General features: G+C 31.5%; 1 protein-coding gene across 1 annotated transcript in view; it reads left to right on the top strand.

Moving 5' to 3' along the window:
• The first annotated feature begins 12,751 nt into the window (after nucleotides 1-12,751).
• The window catches only part of mAChR-B (muscarinic acetylcholine receptor), a 181,224-nt gene continuing 173,903 nt past the window's right edge, over nucleotides 12,752-20,072 (top strand). The window contains exon 1 of the mRNA XM_085955952.1: nucleotides 12,752-12,861. Within this exon, the coding sequence (XP_085812078.1) occupies nucleotides 12,752-12,861 (110 nt within the window). The remainder of the gene's footprint in view (nucleotides 12,862-20,072) is intronic.

Genomic DNA, 20,072 nt, shown 5'->3' on the forward strand with positions numbered 1-20,072 from the left:
TCCTCAACTGAAATTCTTCGACGACAATACTACCGATATCGTAAAAAATATTTTAAATATTAACTATTCAAATTGCGGTCGACTTTAAAAGCTAACTATATGAGACGTTCTATCTTGATTAATCCAGTTTTTTAGTTTTATAAATATATAATTATACAGAAAGATGCTGTAATTGTACACTTATAATATGTACTATATTTACAGCTTGTTTTATGATGAATAACCGTCAAAATGAAAAATACGCGACCGGTGTAGACTTGCCATGTCTCTGCTACTTATACACACATTCAATTATAAAACTATTCATACGTAACTATAGTATAGAATTTTAAACATAGTCATGTCATTTTTACAATAAAAAAGTGCGCAATATTATCATAGACAAGCTCATTGATAGCTATGCAAGATAATATTCAACTAAACCGCTGCTCCAGTATGTAATTACGTCAGCAGACAGTTAAAGATATCGTAGAACATTTGAGAAAATAATAATGTTTGTAGAATATAACAATAGCATTTTTTTTTAAATATGTACCCTTATGAAAATATAGGTGGAGTTCTTTTTTCAGCAAAATTTTTATGATTAGGCCTCGTTGATTACGAGCAGGGATGTTTATGGGGGTGGGTAAATTTTATATCTGCCACAGTTATAATAATATATTATATTGCTTTGAGGTGTTGTCAAAATTTGTATCTTCATATTGTATTTTATTTTAATTTAATTAATTGTATTTTTGTCATCAATATTTTCATTGAATGCCGAAAAGGCATTTTATAACATAATATTCGCTTTCATTTTCTTACATATCCAAGACTAATATCATTTAAGTGACTATAAGTACGATACTATGTTTAAGTTATTTTATTCACATTTGATATTATATTTATTTAAGAAAACAAAATATTGCGGATATAACGAATCTTCACGAAACGTTCAAACATGAGATGTACATTATCACAAAATATTACCCTCACAAGAGTGAAGAATATATATATATATATATATATATTTTTTTTTTTTTTGACCATGTCCGATCCTAATAGGATCATATGGGCCTCCACAGAGTAGAGGTTTGTATTAACAGATTTTGTTTTTTTTACGAGAAATGGATGTCAGCCACTTGCTCAACCTATTAGGTCCATACCCTGACTCACACACAAACTGAAAAACAATATGTGTACTTGCCAGACCCAGGATTCGAACCTGAGACCCACAGCGTGATAGTCCAACGTTTATGCCGCGCGGCCACCGTGGGTGTAATAATATTAATACTATCGACCGAAGGTACCTGATGGAATTTGGATTTAAATTTTAATTCTAATATATATATATGTATAAAAAAACATTAGTACAATTTTATACAGAAAAATAAAATTTTGAAAACAAAATACATAGCACGTCACTGAAAATGTCTATGTCTTAGGGGAGCGCATTTACTAGTCTTGCACCCCTTGCTAGTGGTGCCTGACAGGCGGCTTCCGTGGCGCAGTTTGTAAGGCGATGGCCTTCCATCCGGGAGCTATGGGTTCGACCCGGTGAGGACACAATATATTTATGTAATTTACCAAAGCCTGGGTGTTTGTGATTGTTCAAAATTTGTACGAAAAAGCAAGAACATGGTTATTAATAATATTTAAAAAAAATTGGTGCCTGATAGACTTCACATGAGGAAACGGTTCCGACCCAGAATAGATCATGGCTGCGACCACGCAGGTAATTGACATGCGCAATACAAATTCTTTAGGATACCCGGATTTGAAACCATCCCACACGATAACAGACAAATTATCTCAAGAGCAGAAGTGACCTACGAGATCCAATAGAATGAAAAGTAAGCATGCCTTCTAGAAAGGCAATCGGGCAAAAGGCAAATAACCATTTGACGAGTTATCGAAAGGAAAATAGTTATAATATATATTAAAATAAAGACATCGAAGAAATTCCTCTGGACGCATTCTAAAATAAGTTTATAGGAAACCTCATAAGGACACCAGATAATCGTAGTGTGTACGTATGACATTTGGATTTTACAATGGTTTGGCTTGTCGCATGACGAATCCTAGAAGCTTACTCGCACGTAGAGCTGTAGAAGTTATATGCGAGTGGAACGATAATGTAAAATCAAAAAATATCCCAAGATCTTTCGCCTCAGATTGACGCTTTAATGTACTGTTTGACAAAAAATAATTATATATTTTAACCGGGGTTTGTTACCTATAAAAAGTAATACGGAAACGTTTGTCAGTAAATTCTAGTTTATTCTTTATTAACACACTTTCAAGTGAAAAGAGATTTAGTTGCAATTAGTAATAGTCTAACTCATTGCGATTTGGCGCATATAATTTCAAGTCATCTGCAAAAATTAAAAATTCTACTCCATACATGGATTTAACTATATCATTGACGAATATGAGGAACATAATTGGTCCAAGATTAAGACCCATGGGCAGACCTGCAAATAGCAATAACAAGAATATGCCACTTTTAGACCACATCTTGAATAAGAAATCATTGAAAATATTTCTTAAAACTCATATGAACTGATGAAAACTCACTTAAATACATATTTAATGTAATATACTGTTTACTCGTAGGAGGTATAGTGGGTGTAATAGGTATGTTGAATCTATGATTAAAAAAAGAAATAAATAATTACTATTTATTCATATACAACATAATATAATACATTAATTTTGTACGGGATACGAACATTAACCAAATACCTATTTGTTGGCTTAGAAAAGATTGGGAACCAATGAATTATAGAAGGATAAAAAAGATTTCGTTATTGGAACTAAAGTTGCTGAACACCATTAGGTCTTTCAACATGTTTGCGCAAAACACTAACTTGATCTTTTTCGCTTTTCAAAGAACATCCTTGAAATGTGTTTCGTCATCTATCTGCCTCCGAGCTATGTAACGTGAGAAAAAACCCAAAGTTAAATTATTTACCGATAATGATCTAACTAAGTCTAAGAAATCAAACAACTCATGGCTGTATTAAATGGTATCGATTGCAAATTATATTTCACAGTGAAGACATTATTATTTGTTTAATTGTGTATTTAATGAACAACTTATTTTAATAAATATCCTGCTATTATAAATCTAAAATTATAATTACTTAACACACTCTAAGCCATAGGTGCTAAATATTTTGCCTTCTCTGGACAACAAAGAGTGAAGAAAATTTATTTTGGGTCCCACATAAAATATATAACATAGTTAATGTAAAGGTATAAATAATCAAATTTTAAAAAGTGTAAATCATAAAACAAGTGGGATAATGTTCATGTTAAAATTCCTGTATCAAAACGAAGATCATTGCTGCATATATTTCGTTATTCACTTCCGTGGGCTACATTATTAGGTGTCAAAGGTTGCGGGTTGTATGCCTGCTCTGAATTTATTGTGAAATATAATAATATATGATATGACGGATGTTTGGCAATGAAGAACTAGGAACTGAGAGGGGTGGAAGTTGCTAGATAGGCCTCACCCAGCAGTTGATCGACCACGTCTGATAATAACTATGTGCTGTTGTAATTGTTCTATCACCATCGGAAAAAAATATTATTTCTGGTATTCGAGATAAATACGAAAAAAATGTATACGTTTTGACTTACTGCAATTAGATTTCAGTATAATTTATTCACACAGCTAAAATATAAAAAAAAAGACGTGTTCTAGTCGACGATATGCGAGCATCGATCTGCAAACAACAGCGCGTCTCATTTCTGCGTTAGCCCTGCGTCTCCTTCGGATGTTTTAAGAAAACGTACAAAGATAAACAGTTTCAATAAACTAAACAACCCGATATCATGATGGATGTTATCCGATATTTTTTGATAAACACCCTATCGTTTGATCAAACATTAAATAGAAAAACAATAGGGAGCGTACTCCGTTTGTTTTTATCTCAATTCACATAAATCATTTTCCGACAAAGCTTCCTTACTATGAATTCTATGAATTTACAGTAATATTTTTAAATGTATTTGAAATTTAATACCTACCAAAGCAGTAAATTAAACAAAAAAACAGTTTTCTTGTCCTTCAAATATACTAATCTTACCATTTAAGATTTTCGTGAATTTTTCGATATGTTAGTGTGACGTCTCATGTGAAAAACGTGCTGAATTTTTTGGAGCATGATATTTGCTAAAACACGATCAGTCCTGACTGACAACGACCGGAGATGACGTCGAGAAAATCGCAGTTTTCTGTCAGTCCCTTGAATTGCAGGCACCAGATAAGAAATGAGAATTGACCTACTATAATATAGGCACTATTTTATTACTTACTATGTATTATAACCACTTAAATCTTGTGAATTATTCGTCCCATATTTTTTTTTATAATATGAAGTATTTCTTCCAAATACTTCCAGCGATACACGTATAATATGATTAAAAATATTTTTATGGCACACTGTATAATAAATAATTGCTATAATTTTATTACCAATTTATAACTAACTAGTAGATAGTATCAACTATATAAAGAATGCACTAAATAACTGCATGATTTTTTTTAGGTTCTTATATTCTAAATTATTTAGTAAAAAATCTTTTGCTAAATCAACATCTTCAACATCACTAAGCTGATTCGTGTTTAATCTTAATCTCCTTAAATGTGCTTAAAATTTTTAAGATAAGAACAAGATGAGAAATTTAGGCTTTGTCTACTCCTTGAAAGATACTTTGATATATTTTTTTATCATCAAATAAAATATGTGGATATATTAAATTTTATATCAACTAGTTTCAGATATATTGTTCCATTAATATCGAATATTGTCACTGACTTATTGAATACATATGGGGTTTTAAAAATATCTATTATATCAGATTGGCATTTCAATTATTGCACGTTACATAATGTACAGTACATTTTTGGTCGGTAACTATTAATTTTGAAATCTTTTCACGCAAATGAATTATATTAGGTGCCAGAAATCTGTGCTGAAGTACCCACATATAAGTATTGTTATTTAATTAATATGAAATTACTTTTATATTGTATTTGGCTCATACAATACATTATAAGCACTTGGCCTCTTTTACTCAATTTTATTAATAATATACTTAGCAAATAAAGTAAATAACGGCTAGGTTGGGTTTACCTTTTTCAGGAATGTTTTTGATTAAAATTCTTAGATGGCTATAAAAAAATGTTCTCAAATAATAATTCATTATTCGTAAAAATTTGATAATATTATAAAGAATTTAAAAATGAAAAACTATTTAAAAATCTAAAAGATTCAAGATAGTAATTATATGGATATTTAATTGACTGATATCCTGAAACTTGAACACCTACTGTAAAAAAATCATAGTTGGTATATTAATTTTGCTTCAAATTAGATTAGGGAACCAAACTAAAACCAAACTCTGGAACCTCTAGAATCCAACAAGAGCATCAGTAATCACTCAACACAGAATTTTTCAGGGTTTTGGGCATAGCGCCTTTTTTTAAATATATCAATTAAAATGATGGAAGAAAGGTAGACGACGGTGACTGATTCCATGCGGCCGTACCGCGGGGTATAGAGACAGAGTGTCACACTCTCGGGTGGCACCCGGACCACATGAAGTGCCTCTTCGTGACTACATCTGTCACCAAGGAAGGTCTTTAATATGTTAGCTCATGAAATCAAGTGTTTATATACATATCTTTAAGATTTTCAAAATTGAAAATTTGTCCCCCTTTGGGCCGTGGTAATATGGTACATAACACAGGCGCGTTTAACAAGTAAGAAGCATTAGTTTCTCATAGAATACAACATTGACCTCCATGAGACTTTGACTAAATGCATACCCTTACATGCATATCAAGTGCTTCACAAATTTACTAGAAAAACCATCATCGTCGGCTACCGTTCCAAATTGACAGTGAGACTGTTCACGGAGACGTCTAACTTTTAATGGTCTTGTTTATTCAACACTTTTATACGCTTAGGACGTTTAAGGTAATATTTCTATACGCGAAGATTTACTTCATCATATTTTTATGTAACTCACTTATGCAAGGTATTTTATTTCCCGAAAATAAATCTTAGCCCACCTACTGGTACGATAAATGTACTACAAGTAAATCTGCAATAAGATACGGCTTTTCAGTTTTACTTTTATGTTATTATAATATGTGGGTTTATGGATCTTAATGGAATGAGGTTTTTATCAAAATTTTTGGGTGCATCATTTGATAATTAGTAAATAATAATTGAATGATATTTGAAAACGTATTTGATTGTCATATTTTTATAATAATAATAGCGATATGAAAGGCAATTGAGATATGTCAGCGTCGCAGGCGTTTTCCATGGGGAAGGCCAATCTCGTCGCGGCAACGATTTGCCGGAATTAATTACAATCTACCCGCGCATCTCACCCTACCTGCCCCTGACGCCGCACCGGTGATAAGCTTCGTTAGCCTCAATCAGTCATTCATTAAGGGCGCGGAGCGGTTTTACCTGCCTTCGGATGCGCCCAAAGGCTGACACATAATTATTAGACGTTTCAACGGTCACCGCGAAAGCACATCCTATTCTTAAACTAGAGATTTTTATTCGTTCTCACAATGTCGAAAATTAAGACTTTGTGGTATCTTTGAGAGCTAAGTCTGAACTATCTATCGACTAATATTATTTAATATTTATCAATAAAATTAACGCTATAATAATTTTTAAATGTGCTATACTCACGTCTGATGTCCCAAAACATGGAAATACTCTTAATTTCAAACAATAATGTTTACAGCTACTCTTTTGTCATATTACTATAAATGATATATTATAATGTTGGTTAATAGAATGAAAATAGATTCGGCCATAATAATTGCTTATACATATTATTTCCTACAAAGTCGACAGATTGTTTAGATTTAACTCTTAAAGATACCCCGAATTCTTAATTGTCGACCTTTATATGAAAACTTGCTCTTTAAATATACATCAAAACTTAATATTTTTTTTATACGTGCATTTTAAAAGATTTCCATTATGTTTACCATAAATATAAAATAAAAAACAGATTTACATAATATTCCGAATTATTCATTAAAATATAACGATTGTTTAATAATTAGGATGGTCTCTAATAATTGTTAACGCGTCCCTTGTAGGTACACATACAGTATTGCTGAGAAACATATTCACTTCAAGACTGTTATACTTACCTAATAATAATATAACATTAAAGTTAAAAATCAAAACTGCCATCCGTACATGTTTCTCGCTTTGTATGGGTTTCAGGAGTCGGCAAACTTTTGAACCAAAGGAGCCAAATATGAGTGGCACAACGGTTAAAAAAATTCTAGAGCCATCCCTACATATATTTTTATAAATATGATTTGTTTAAATGAATTAATTACATTTTATAATTGTTTATTTATTAAGCGAAGAAGATTTCCCGAATAAAACTAACGTAAATATATGTTTTTATTGTTGAAATATCAAATGGAGAAAAATTTAATTTGTCGACTTTTGCAATGAAAATTTGCAACCTTTTTGCATCAACCATCACGGAGAAAAAAATATAAATCTCGATAATGTCATAATATATAATATAATGAGTGTACAAATCAATGATAAAAAATTGTGAATTGGGAATTTGGTAAAGACACGCACGCCAATACCCAAAGAGCCGCATGTGGCTCGCCGCCGCGGTTTGCTGACCCCTACCTAAGATTAAAAACAATCGATTAAATAGGTAATATACACATATATTTTTATAAAGATACCTAAATTTATATTAACTTTAAAATGCTAGGCCGCAGAAAATCACAGAGCAGCAGGTTGATTGTCACTGATTTATATTAAAATCTACGAAGCTCCAATACAATACATAGATTATAATTACTAATATTACTGAAATCACTGTTCTAGAAAACATTATTCTATAAATATGAAGTCTATTATATACCTGTATATAATTATAGCTTAAACCTACTACTTGTTGCTGATAATTAAAGTAATTGAAAGCCATTCCGTACTGTTTCACTGTAACACTGAGATTAATACGTATTATAATAGCATTTAGTGACTAAAGAACGCTGTTATAATAAACCATAATTATTTAAATATTAATTCATATAATTTGGCAAACAACAATGTGTGAATAACTACCTGATCAAAACCAATTGTTAAAACAGATCGCCACTTTTTATTTAAGAATGCTGCTAACCCAAATAATTTAATAGTTAAAAAATCGACATCAATAAAACCTTTCTGAATTGCCTATCAAATGCTGTAGGCCAGTGTTTCTCAACCGATGGTCCGCAGACATTTTTTGGTGGTCCGCGAATTTTTGGCGTCCAAATACATATGCTAAAAATTCCAATAAAATCTTCAAAACTCGTGCACCTGTGTTTGTGCATTGTATTTTGTTCTTAAAATAGATGAATGGTCTTATGTAGGGAAATCAACCGTGATCGGTTACTATATAAATAATATATTTTTATTTCCTCGTTAACGATCGCCACGCACTCATGTCTACTTTCACTGAGTTTACAGAAACTTTCTAGTAAAAGTGCCCATATTATGATAAAGGAGCACGGATAGTTAACAAAAATAAGTAACATTTTATAAAACATTTTAGCTATTCCAATAACTCGGTGGATGGGAATCCCGGATCAACAAAAATTGATTCAAATGTAAAAGTACCTTACTTGTTTAGCAATGAAGAAGCGTCAATTGATATTATTAATTTAATATCTTTTAAAACTATGTTTTTCACTTAATATGTATTTTTAATGAAGAATATTAATTCTTCTAATTATATTTAATATTGCCTAATTTTATTCTTATTTTTGGGACTAATAGACCTAAGTTTACTATTTTTTTACTCATCTTTAATCTGTAAATCTTAAAGTGACCCAAAATAGTATATCTGATTAATATTCATATTCGTATCAATATTCTTATTTCAAATAATAAAGATACCTTACAAAAGTCTACGCATTGTAAAATTCGCTTTTAAGATGAGCTTGTTATCACTTGGGGCTTTTTTCTATGGGATTATGTAAAATTTACCAATAAATTTTCATAGTGAATTTTATTATTTTAAATATATTTATATACTCTTTATGGGTGATGCAAAAGAATTTTTTTTGTATCTAAAATAATTGACCATACAATAAAATATTATAACATTGTAATATTCAATTTATAACCTTTCATGCTGGCCTTCACAATGACCCAAGTCAAGCAAATGTTAGTGGTAATAGTAAAAGTTTATATGTTGATTCATTATAATATAAGTCAAATATTTAGAAAACTAGCGGGTTTAACCTATCAATAAATATGCAATAATTATGTGAAGAATCTATTAAGTCATTATTAATACGAACGTCGAACGCGTTATTATAAATAATCCTGACCAAGTTTGCTTTAACTACTTTAACACATGTTTTAAATTTGATCTCGTCACATACGATAAATGTTACACCCTAGTGGGTTATTAATAGACGGTTATATTGTTTATCTGCGTAGAAAAATCGATTTCTTGTCAACGGAGAACCCTTCGCCATTATAATTAGCATCAAATAAGGTTCGCTTCGGCGAATGCGGTCGCCCGTCGCCCGCTACTCAACCTCTATTAAACAATATAGACAAGCTTATTATTTCAACATTAATTTATACGTTAGGCACCTATTATAATCGCTCAAATTATTATGCTACGAAATAAAAGAACGTTTGCAATTCACACGTAAAGACGAGTCTCGTTCCTAGATTTTTTCAAAGATTTCAAATCCTTCAAAAAAGTAAACCCGAACATTTAAAAAATCGTTTTACTTACGCAACTCGATACTTTTCTACGACAGTTTACCCGTCTGTCAAAAAATCATGACGCCGACTACTTTTCGGTTCTATATTTCTAATTCTAGTTCTAATATTTTTTAACTCTTCATAAAAAATTTCAAACCAGCGCTTTAATCTTACTACGATGGAATGTATAAGTTAATTTCATGTTTTAAAATGATTATATTAAAATATATAATAGCGCCTGTACACATGCATGGAATTAGTGTCGGCAATTTTGCTTATTTTAAACCGTAATGACGATAAATGTTTACACGTAAAAGTGCTGACTGTCTCTCCAATCTTATTCTTCAAGAGTAAGCGAGACGCGAGGTTGTCATCTTATACTACTATCTAACAGGTCGTATTTAAAATCGGAGCTCAAAATGAGTAGTTTGTTTTTTTACTGGCATGTTCGCCTCTATCGCTCTATTGCGCAGGAGCAGATCGAAAATAATCTTACTTGCGCGCAATAAATCATCACAATTTGGAATCTTCCAATCTCGTTTGATTTATGCACGCAATCTTGCCAACTGCAGGATAATAGATGTTTCCCCATACATTTTCTTACTGTGCACAGAACATCCATGCAGTGTAAATAGAGTATAAATCCACGAGCATATTTATCTAAGACATTTATAGAATTCAGCTAGATTTGTGATATGAAATTTTCCTTTTAAAATGTTATCATTGTGCAGATTAATAACTCTAATCTAAGATTAGGTCAAAGCGCTCAGTACAGTAACATGGATTTTGAAATAATATGGAAACGTTTATAGAATCATGAAAAAGCTGCTGCCACTGTTTCTGGTTTTATGAAAATTTATCCGGTGTAAATTTGTGTGCATATGGAGATTATATTTTTTGACATCATAATTTATTTTGCGTACTAAATTTCTAATAATTAAAATATCTGAAAGTCATTTTTAGCTTTCTCCGTGGAGTGGCGGGCAGTCGGATTTGTTTGCCGACCTTTGTGTAATGCTTATCAGTATAAATCAGTCACATATGATAAGAATGTTATATTAGATAAATTCACCTTTCTACCAAAACTGCTACACGTCCTGCTTTACCTACCTATTATTAATATAAAAGCAGCTGACGGCCAGCAGCTTTGATGACCGTAACTATATTGAGACGCTGAGGGTTGTAGTGATACAAGTAGATAATTAAGCCGGTAACCGAATGTTAAATTTAATATGAATCTATTTTAAATATTCTATAATCGAAGTCTCGTTCTGAAATAATGATCCTTTGTTACAATTTCGCACAAAACAATATTTATATTTATTAGCGATTTTACTGTTTGAAGGAGGGAAAATGATAACAAAATATTCAAATTATATACTGTTTCTATGAAAATTAATAATAATGATATGTTATACAACATGTGAATGAGAAATATATACTGCAGAGTTGGGAACAAAATACTTATATTATTATAATAGTATCCATGATAATGGAGTCCATTATACTCCACTCCACTCCATGTGAAATACGAGTAAGCAGTAAGGTCCAAAAGTTTCCGACCTATTTACAGGGTATTTGAGAAGTAATAACATCAATCTTTTTTATATTTCGATATAACCACAGTTTATTAAGATACATTTTTTAAATCGATGAATTAACTTTTCTATACCACTAAAAATATTCTTAATTGTTGTCCTTAAAATTGTCTAAAACTGCCAAAATGACTTCTTCATCACTTGTAAATTTTGTCCCACACAGGTCCGACTGACGGCAAAAAAATAGTCGCTATTGGATAGATTTGGAATGTAAGGTGGATGATTTGAACGATTTAAAAGCACATTGCTGAATAACGGCCTCCACAGTACCTATTTTGAGTTGGATTTTATTTTGGATATGTTCACAACGAATGAATGACTGGGGACATTAATGCCGGTAGACATATCTATAGTAAAAGTCTAGAAATGACAAACTGCCTACAGGTCGTATCTGCTAGCATCCTCGTAACTACTGGCAGACAACACAGCGTTAGCCAACCGGTGATACCGGACACCGGTGCCTTAAAACTGCTCCTCCAGCAAATAAAATAAATCCTTATAGTGCCTGTACACGTGCATGAAATTACTGTCGGCAATGGTGCTTATTTTAAAATATCGTGACAATAACAGAACTGTTTACACGTAAAAGTGCTGACTGTCTCTCCAATCTCATTCTTCAAGAGTAAGCGAGACGCGATGTTGTCATTTTATACTATTTGACAGAACGTATTAAAAATCGCTTAACCTCAAATGAGTAGTTCGTTTTTTTACCGGCAGGTTCGCCATTATCGTTCTACTGCGCAGGCGCAGATTTGACTTGCGCGGAAAAATCATCACAATTCGGAAGCTTCCAAACTCGTTTGATTCATGCACGCAATCTTGCCAACTGCAAGATAATACATGTTTCCCCATACGTTTGCTTACTGTGCACAGTAAATCTATGCACGTGTAAACGGGGTATTACATAAAACACGGTTGGCCATAGTTTACGAATCGTCGAAATCTCGTAGCTTATTTTCCTTGCTTTCATCACGTTAAAAAAAACAATATGCTTACTATTGTCTACAAGACCTCCGTTATAGGAATAAATGAAAGTATATTGATATTGATAACGTTATTCTTTATTTGTTCCAGATAGCAGACAGACAGCCAACCGCATAAGACAAGAGTCTTTTGAAATGGATCAACACAACACTAAAACGAGAAAAACTTTTCAATTCCCGCCAATCTCTCACTTTAAAACGCCACACTTCGACACGGAATATGGAATAAAACAAAAGTCAAAAGTAACAATACTCTTCAGAAATAATCATTGACGTGAAACTACATGTCATAATAATATATCTCATCTCATTTAAATATATAATATGGCCATTTCATAAAAGTAAACACGATATACCTAGTAGTCGTTGAATCTCGCGATCGTCATCTATATAGTTTGAGATGGATGCATCCAACCTCACATCGGAAACGCCCTTCAACTCCAATGGAACAGACAATGGAAACCGGACGACGCCCATCTTTTCCATCGGAGGCGAGTACATTCTGCAATGGTAAGTAATGCTTAACTTATTATTAGGGCCTGATGGCTGAAAATTCTTATTTTTATATTAAAGTATTGTCACATCAGCACTAGTTGAGTAATCAACCCCCCCCCCATATCCTTATCTATGACATTACGATTTTGCAAAAAAAAACAGTGTTTATAAGATGTAAGTGAATTTTTATTAATGATAATTCGTATAAATATTTCACATGATTTTATTCAGGAAAAAAATACATAATATCTGTATCATTAGATACTTTAATCCAATGCCGCAATTCTGATTATCTGAACTCTGAAAGCAACAATATCTAGGCTTTGGTACATATTGTAATGAAATGTAATTATTTACGTTAAGCATTAAGTATTACCAGATGCCAATAAACAATTTTTATAAAACTTCATATATAAAGCACTTTGATTATATTAGTAATTAACTCAGATGAAAACAGAACTAATAATTAATTTTGTATTTTACAACGTTTTTCTTAGCTCGTATTCTTATTTGTCCGGTGGTTATTTGTCCGGTGTAAATCTTGTTATCGATTTTTAACTAACTTCCCGAATAGTTAGACATTTGAAACTTTTAGAATATATCAGAACACAATGCCAATGCATTTTTTAATACTTTTAGTCATCTTTCAGTAGAATTGAATTCATTTTCAGTTAATTCTGTTTTGTATGAAAAGTTATTTTGGCACCATTATTGGTTGCTAGGGGTCTGGGGTCCTAGCAACTAAATTATTAATATATACGTGCGTTACTATGGAAATCAATATGACATGCCAAAATGACATTTCAGTATTATTTCTATCAAGTACAATTTTGTTTGATCGTTTAAGCTAGTCAAGTCAAGTTTATTTGATTCAATAGAAAATTTAAAAACGTTATATATAAAAGTTCTTTTTATAATTATTAATTTTAAATATTTTTTATTCGGATACTTAGTTAAAAAAAATGTTTTGGCATTATTCTATAATCTTTAGACTGATTACTTGTGAACTGTAGAAATAAACTTTCGCAAATTTATACTTATTTCTAGCCTTGATTTTCCCACGAAGAGTAATTTTCTTTTAAACACACTAAATTAAAGTTAAATGGATACAACTATTCAACCTGAAAGGGTATTAAAAAAAAACATTCGATTTGCAGAACGTTGGAAAAACATAGACAATTTTCTTTTAATCAGTATACCAGTGGTCATTTTTTGCTTCATTTCCATACATCTTTGATGTTGCCACTAAACATTATATTATACTATGATGCAAGTGTTGTAAATTTATAAAATATTTTCATTTTATTTTTTAGAAACACATTCAGTATTATAAATAATAATTGGTAAAATATCATTCATTAAAAACGAGTTAAGATTATATCTAGTTTTTCTCGCAATCGGTGATCGTTACCTTTATCAGATACCACGTCTTATAACAACATTATATTTCATAAGTAGTATCCTATGATGTGAAGTATAGTTTTACCAATACTATTAAAATGACCGTGTAATGCATGCTATCGAATTGGTGTGGGGATACGCTAAGTGCAACGCTGTCCACAAATTTAGCAATGACTAAAATTTGTATCTAAAAACACATGCATGATAATGGATTTTCAGTAACGTACCCTCTACTAAAATTTATATAATAAACTCTGTTTCTTATTCAATTAATGATTGTCAATATTTGAGAACGCAACATTTTTTATTGAATATATAATTTTAAAAATCTCAGAAACATACTTATTAGAAAATGTCTTTTTTTAAATGTAGCAGGGCGGAATTCAAGCCCGTATCATTCCTCATTGCTTATTATGATGTTTTATCAACTATATCAGACGGAAAATGCAATAAAAATAATCAATCAAATCTACCCCATCAGTACCGCAAGCAAAAATATATAGCGTTCACAAAACTTTCACTCAAACAAAGGCTGTAATATTTGATAGATCAAAAATTTGCAATACAGTAGAAAATATAATTATTATGATTTTGTTATATAATATGCTTATATTCGTATAATTTATCTCCATTCGTTAACATTTGGTCATCCTACTTACTTCATACATTCTAACATAACATTTAGTTAATGTGATCAAATGAATATATTTTTGTTTTTAAAAATGTTGCGTCCCCCCTCCCAATATCTCTATTTTACGCGCCACTAGATGATGCGCGAGATTCATTATATCTGCCCCTTAAAAGTCACGAATCGCGGGATCTAAATCTATCACTGATAAATTATTCACATCTTGTTTTGCATTTTGATTAAGAGAATGAACCTAATAGGTTGAGCAAATGAAGTAAATTTTATGAAATATCAAGTTATATTAAAAAAACTGAAATCCAATTACGAAGTAGTTCTTGATACGCCTTTGTCAGACTTAATAATATCGTAGAGCAAAAAATTGGAAAAAAAATGTTTAAAGCAGTAAAAATGCAAAACAATTAATTTATTTTCATCGGAAGTAATTGGAAAATGCATTTCATCCGGTCTCTGAGTCGCACATACCTATTTGTTTATTTGTTCTACCAATCCAACCACCACTCGAACCATTAAAAAACGACGGCATATTTTCATCAAATTTAATTGGCTCACCGTATGATTTTTGAAGTAGCAAAATAATTATAGAAATCAATATTTCCTCCAATTAAAATTTTCTACGGCCGGATTGCATCCAGATGATCCATACGTCAAGCTCGGTTATTACGATCACGGATATAGCGAGATCTCGAATGTGACGAGAAAACATTCATTGACATTTTAATTTTTGATTTTCTCCATACATTTATTCACTTTGATAACGTGCTCTTTATCGGATATACCGAGCTAAAATATCGTCAAATTTTTTATTAAAACTGTTAATGTGTGGATCGTTTAAACACACTTCGAGCCAAAGCAATAAAATCCAATGGACAGGATGCCGCCGGGTTTGGATTACGTTTATGACACTAGTTAAGTGTCTAATTACCTACCTAATTGGTGTTTTTGCCAAGATTGAAAAAGTATCCACGCATATGGTTGAAAAAAAATCCAAGGTTTGTGAATTAAGTAGGTACCAACCAGCGTTCATTACAATAAACAACTTCTTTTGTCGTTTATGAATGCTATGCTTGTTTCGGGGAAATATTCTAATTGTGTATTTTTGTTTGAATTGCGACTTTTTGTGTTATGTGACCACTCATTTAAAAATACCTATTCTATAATATCACGAGTAACGCTTATAACTAGCAAATTCAGTCGGTCCCACCTTCCTTGGAATAACCATGTTCGATTAATCTGAAATTCAGAAAGTTTTAAATGTATTTTAAGACCCAGTCACATAGCACATAACATCGATTGAAAGATACCGTCTTAACAGCATTTACGATATAGTTAAATGAAATATTGATTGTAGATCTTACAATTAGGTAGTAGCAATAAAAAGAGAAAATATATAAACCAAGCTGCTTGCGGAGGTTTCGTTTAAACAAACGTGTTGTAATCTGAGAAGATTTTTTTTAATATTCAGTGAATTACTCGTCAAATGAAGCGAGTCCATCCATCGATCCGATCACCTCGCCAGACATTTATAAATAGAGTGGCATTTAGGTTCCCTCCTGTACTGTTGTATTTGCTTCTATTCGCACGGCGATTAAAGCCATCAAAAGCTGTTGTAGCATTTGAGGATATCAGTTCTAAAGTGCTTCCCTTTTTATTTTATTTTTAACATATTTTATTATCTGACAAAATTATATGTAAGCTTTAGCTTACTTTAGATTACGGTTCAATTGTTAGTTATGATTACAGTCGGTAACATCCATAAGCTAATATCGGTAAAGTATTTAATAGCAACATCTGCAAAATAAGTCAAGTCTAATACTTTGTGTCAAAATTGCCTCCTACCTAGAAAACATTATCACTTCACAATTCAGTCTCAATAAAATAGCTTACACGAAAATATAGTTATGAAAATACCTATCTTTTCTTAAACATATATTACCTATTATAATATTATTCATCAAGAAATAAAAGGTCGTTACACTTAGGATTGGCGTCATATGAGCATCGCTTAAAAAGGTGATAAACTATTACAGATTTTTTGAGATGGAAAAGAGAGTTTTACGTTAAAAATTAACATGAAAATTTTTAATTGCAGTAAACAACAACAACCTAGTTCGTTTGAAATAATTTCAAAGTGAAGCTTCACTGAGGTTCTTCTTATTTGAAATAAATCGTGTAAGTATGTAAAATATTAATCTTTTAAACTATCTGGCATGATATAATATTATGGTGTATAATTGTAATTATTTTATAATTTGAAATGATTTATGCATTCAAAAAATCAGTTTTAACTATTAAAAAAACCTTTTTCCATGACGTCTATACCGGGAAACTGTCAATCTTCTCAGGTTTCGCCTCTAGATAATATGTTTATCCAATATAATAAAAAATATACTATTTTATGTTTATTTAATAATATCCATCGGTAAAATGTTGTGTATTTGCTGCAAAAAAATCTTTAAAACGTGTCGAAGTTTAACCTTAAATCTTTAAAATATATTTGTAAGCTGCTCTCGTGGTGCAGTGGGTAAGGCGCTGGCCTTCCACCCGAGAGTTCTGGGTTCGATTCCCGGTCATGACAAAAACATTTATGTGTTTTTCTCAAAGCCTGGGTGTTTGTGATTGTTCAAAATTACTAACAACCACCTTGTACGAAAAAGCAAGGACATGGTTATTAATAATTCTAAAAAAAAAAAAAATGTATGCAATGGAAGTGTGGAATTTGTGTGGTGTAATATAATATATTTTATGTAAATTTTTGTAATGTTATTTTATAAACTTTTAATATTTTCAAGTTATTAATTCTTAACGTTCATTATTTTTTTTGTATAATATCTTGTTTGTTATATTATACCCTCCACAGGCAAACACAACAGCGCGCCTGACAACATAATATTATTTCACGCATTCATCATCCTTACCAATGTTGATTCCATTATAATGTATCAAGTATTGACAGAAATAATTATTTAATGTTTGTAAGATTGATTACTTATACAGGGTTATCAAATAAGATATATATAATATACTAAAGTTTTCTCTCAACAATTTTATTGTGTCACGTACCACATATCGTCCAGCAAAAAAAACACTAATCATGTGTCTATAGCGTTCTCCATTGACAGTAAGTGCATTGCCATTTTCTTTTTCAAAGAAATACAAACCAATTACACTTCTAGACCATAAACCACACCAAGTGTTAATTTTTTTGGATGTAAAAGTATTTCAAGAATTATAGGATATGGATTTTCACTACTCCAAATGCGACAATTGTGCTTATTTATAAAAGCATTTCACCAAAAGTGAGCATCATCGCTGAAGATTATTTCATGAAATAATGGGTCAATTCTCTTTCCCCAATTGAGAAATTAATATGGTGATAAAATAACCATTTTCATTTCCTTACCTACTGAGGAAAATATAAAGTGAACATATTATGATTTATTCAGTAGGTGCATTACTGATATTCAAATATATTATTATTTTCACTTCTAAGCAGAACATTTCAAGCCCCACAGGGAAGTTTTCACAGAACCTTTTAGGGGAAATAGCTATTTGTCAAACTGTCAAGTGGATACAAGCGAAAAACTACAGCAATATCAACACATTTCATCTTTAATAGATTTAATCCACCATTCTATTCCAATACATTCAAACACCATGTCATTAGGAAGCCAAGCTGTCTCCAAGACCCAGCAAGACAATCTGTGACTTGGGGCTGTAAAATAAAATAACATTTGAAGCTTCAGGTACATTATATAGCTGTACATACTTAATGGTGGCGGAAACATCATTTTGAAAATACAGAGCTCTACTTTATCTGGCACGTAAATATAATGCTGGAGGAGTTACCAGCAAGGCGAAGAATGTTAGTACGCATGCCCTGAAGGCAAGAGAAGAGCTGGATTGAGCCACGTGATATTTCCATATGCACATTCCATATCCATATGCCATCCATATGCACTGCCAAAGTAAATGCAAAGCATCGGCGCTGGGTTGTACAGAATGAAAAACATTTTTGGAGAAGACCAAGATTCACCAAGAGTGTGCCACAAATAAAGATGATGACGTTTGTGATAGATATTTTTTTTTGGTTAGCGGTTTTTGTAAAAGACGTGTATATAAAGACTAGGATGATGTAAAGTTTTAAATTATTATTTGTGCATCATCAGTAAGTTTAGTTGCGTCGCAAAGTTGAAGGATTTGATGCCGCCCCGCGACCGTTCCCCTGATCTGCCGCATAATCCAAACAATATTGCAAACTTTTCCTTCTGTTACCAGCGGGGCGGAGCGAGGTGGGGCGGTTCTTGTCTTGTTATATCAAAGGTTTACTTTGGATTTAATCCCCCGTTTTGTACAAAGTCATCCGCTCTTTTTGATGTGAAAACTTTTTTGTTTGAGATTAATTTACTCAGAAATGAAGAATGCATAGTCAGATATTTTAATTGTATGCAATATACCCACTTTTAACACGTGCGTGACTTCATACAATTCGCAATATCAGTCAATATTGTTGATATTTCTAAGTGATTATATTGTTCAATACACATAATTTAGAACACCTCATTGGTAATCTCAAAGCGGAACTTGTTCCCGCATCAAACGTATTTTTCTGTATTATGTTTATTCAATAACGAATGCGTTATTCTTAAATTAAATACATAGCTTAATTAAATAATAATATATACTTTTTTATTGGATATTAAACTGGGCCGGTTTCTCCCGCTTCAAAGGGATATTGTCAACTAGTTACAGTGACAGTTAACACCATAAAAGAGATAATATTGTATGTATCATTTGGTTCCAATTTTTACAATATACATATGGAACAAGATAATCAAACATCTATCTATAACTAATTAAAATAAAATTCATAAAAGAGAGTTTTTTATTTTAGTCTATTTTTGTATTCCATTATAACTCAAAAACCACTGGACTAATATTGACGAAACTTTCGGCGCTTATAGACTATATTAGTACACATTTTAGAGGTATAAATAAATCATTATGCAGTGGCACCGTATGCGATTCACATGTGTATTAGATCTTCAATCTGTTTCAATATTAGCAAACAAAACTACCACAACTGCAACCCGTTTTTTTCGTGCTCATGGGGTCATTTATTATAATCAACGAAAAGGATGAAATTGTTTATGTTGGCAGATCATTTTAATTTGGTTCT

Source organism: Rhyacophila brunnea, unplaced genomic scaffold (assembly GCF_057557595.1).
Source record: "Rhyacophila brunnea isolate RB1 unplaced genomic scaffold, BYU_Rbru_1.0 scaffold_10, whole genome shotgun sequence".
NCBI lineage: Eukaryota > Metazoa > Arthropoda > Insecta > Trichoptera > Rhyacophilidae > Rhyacophila > Rhyacophila brunnea.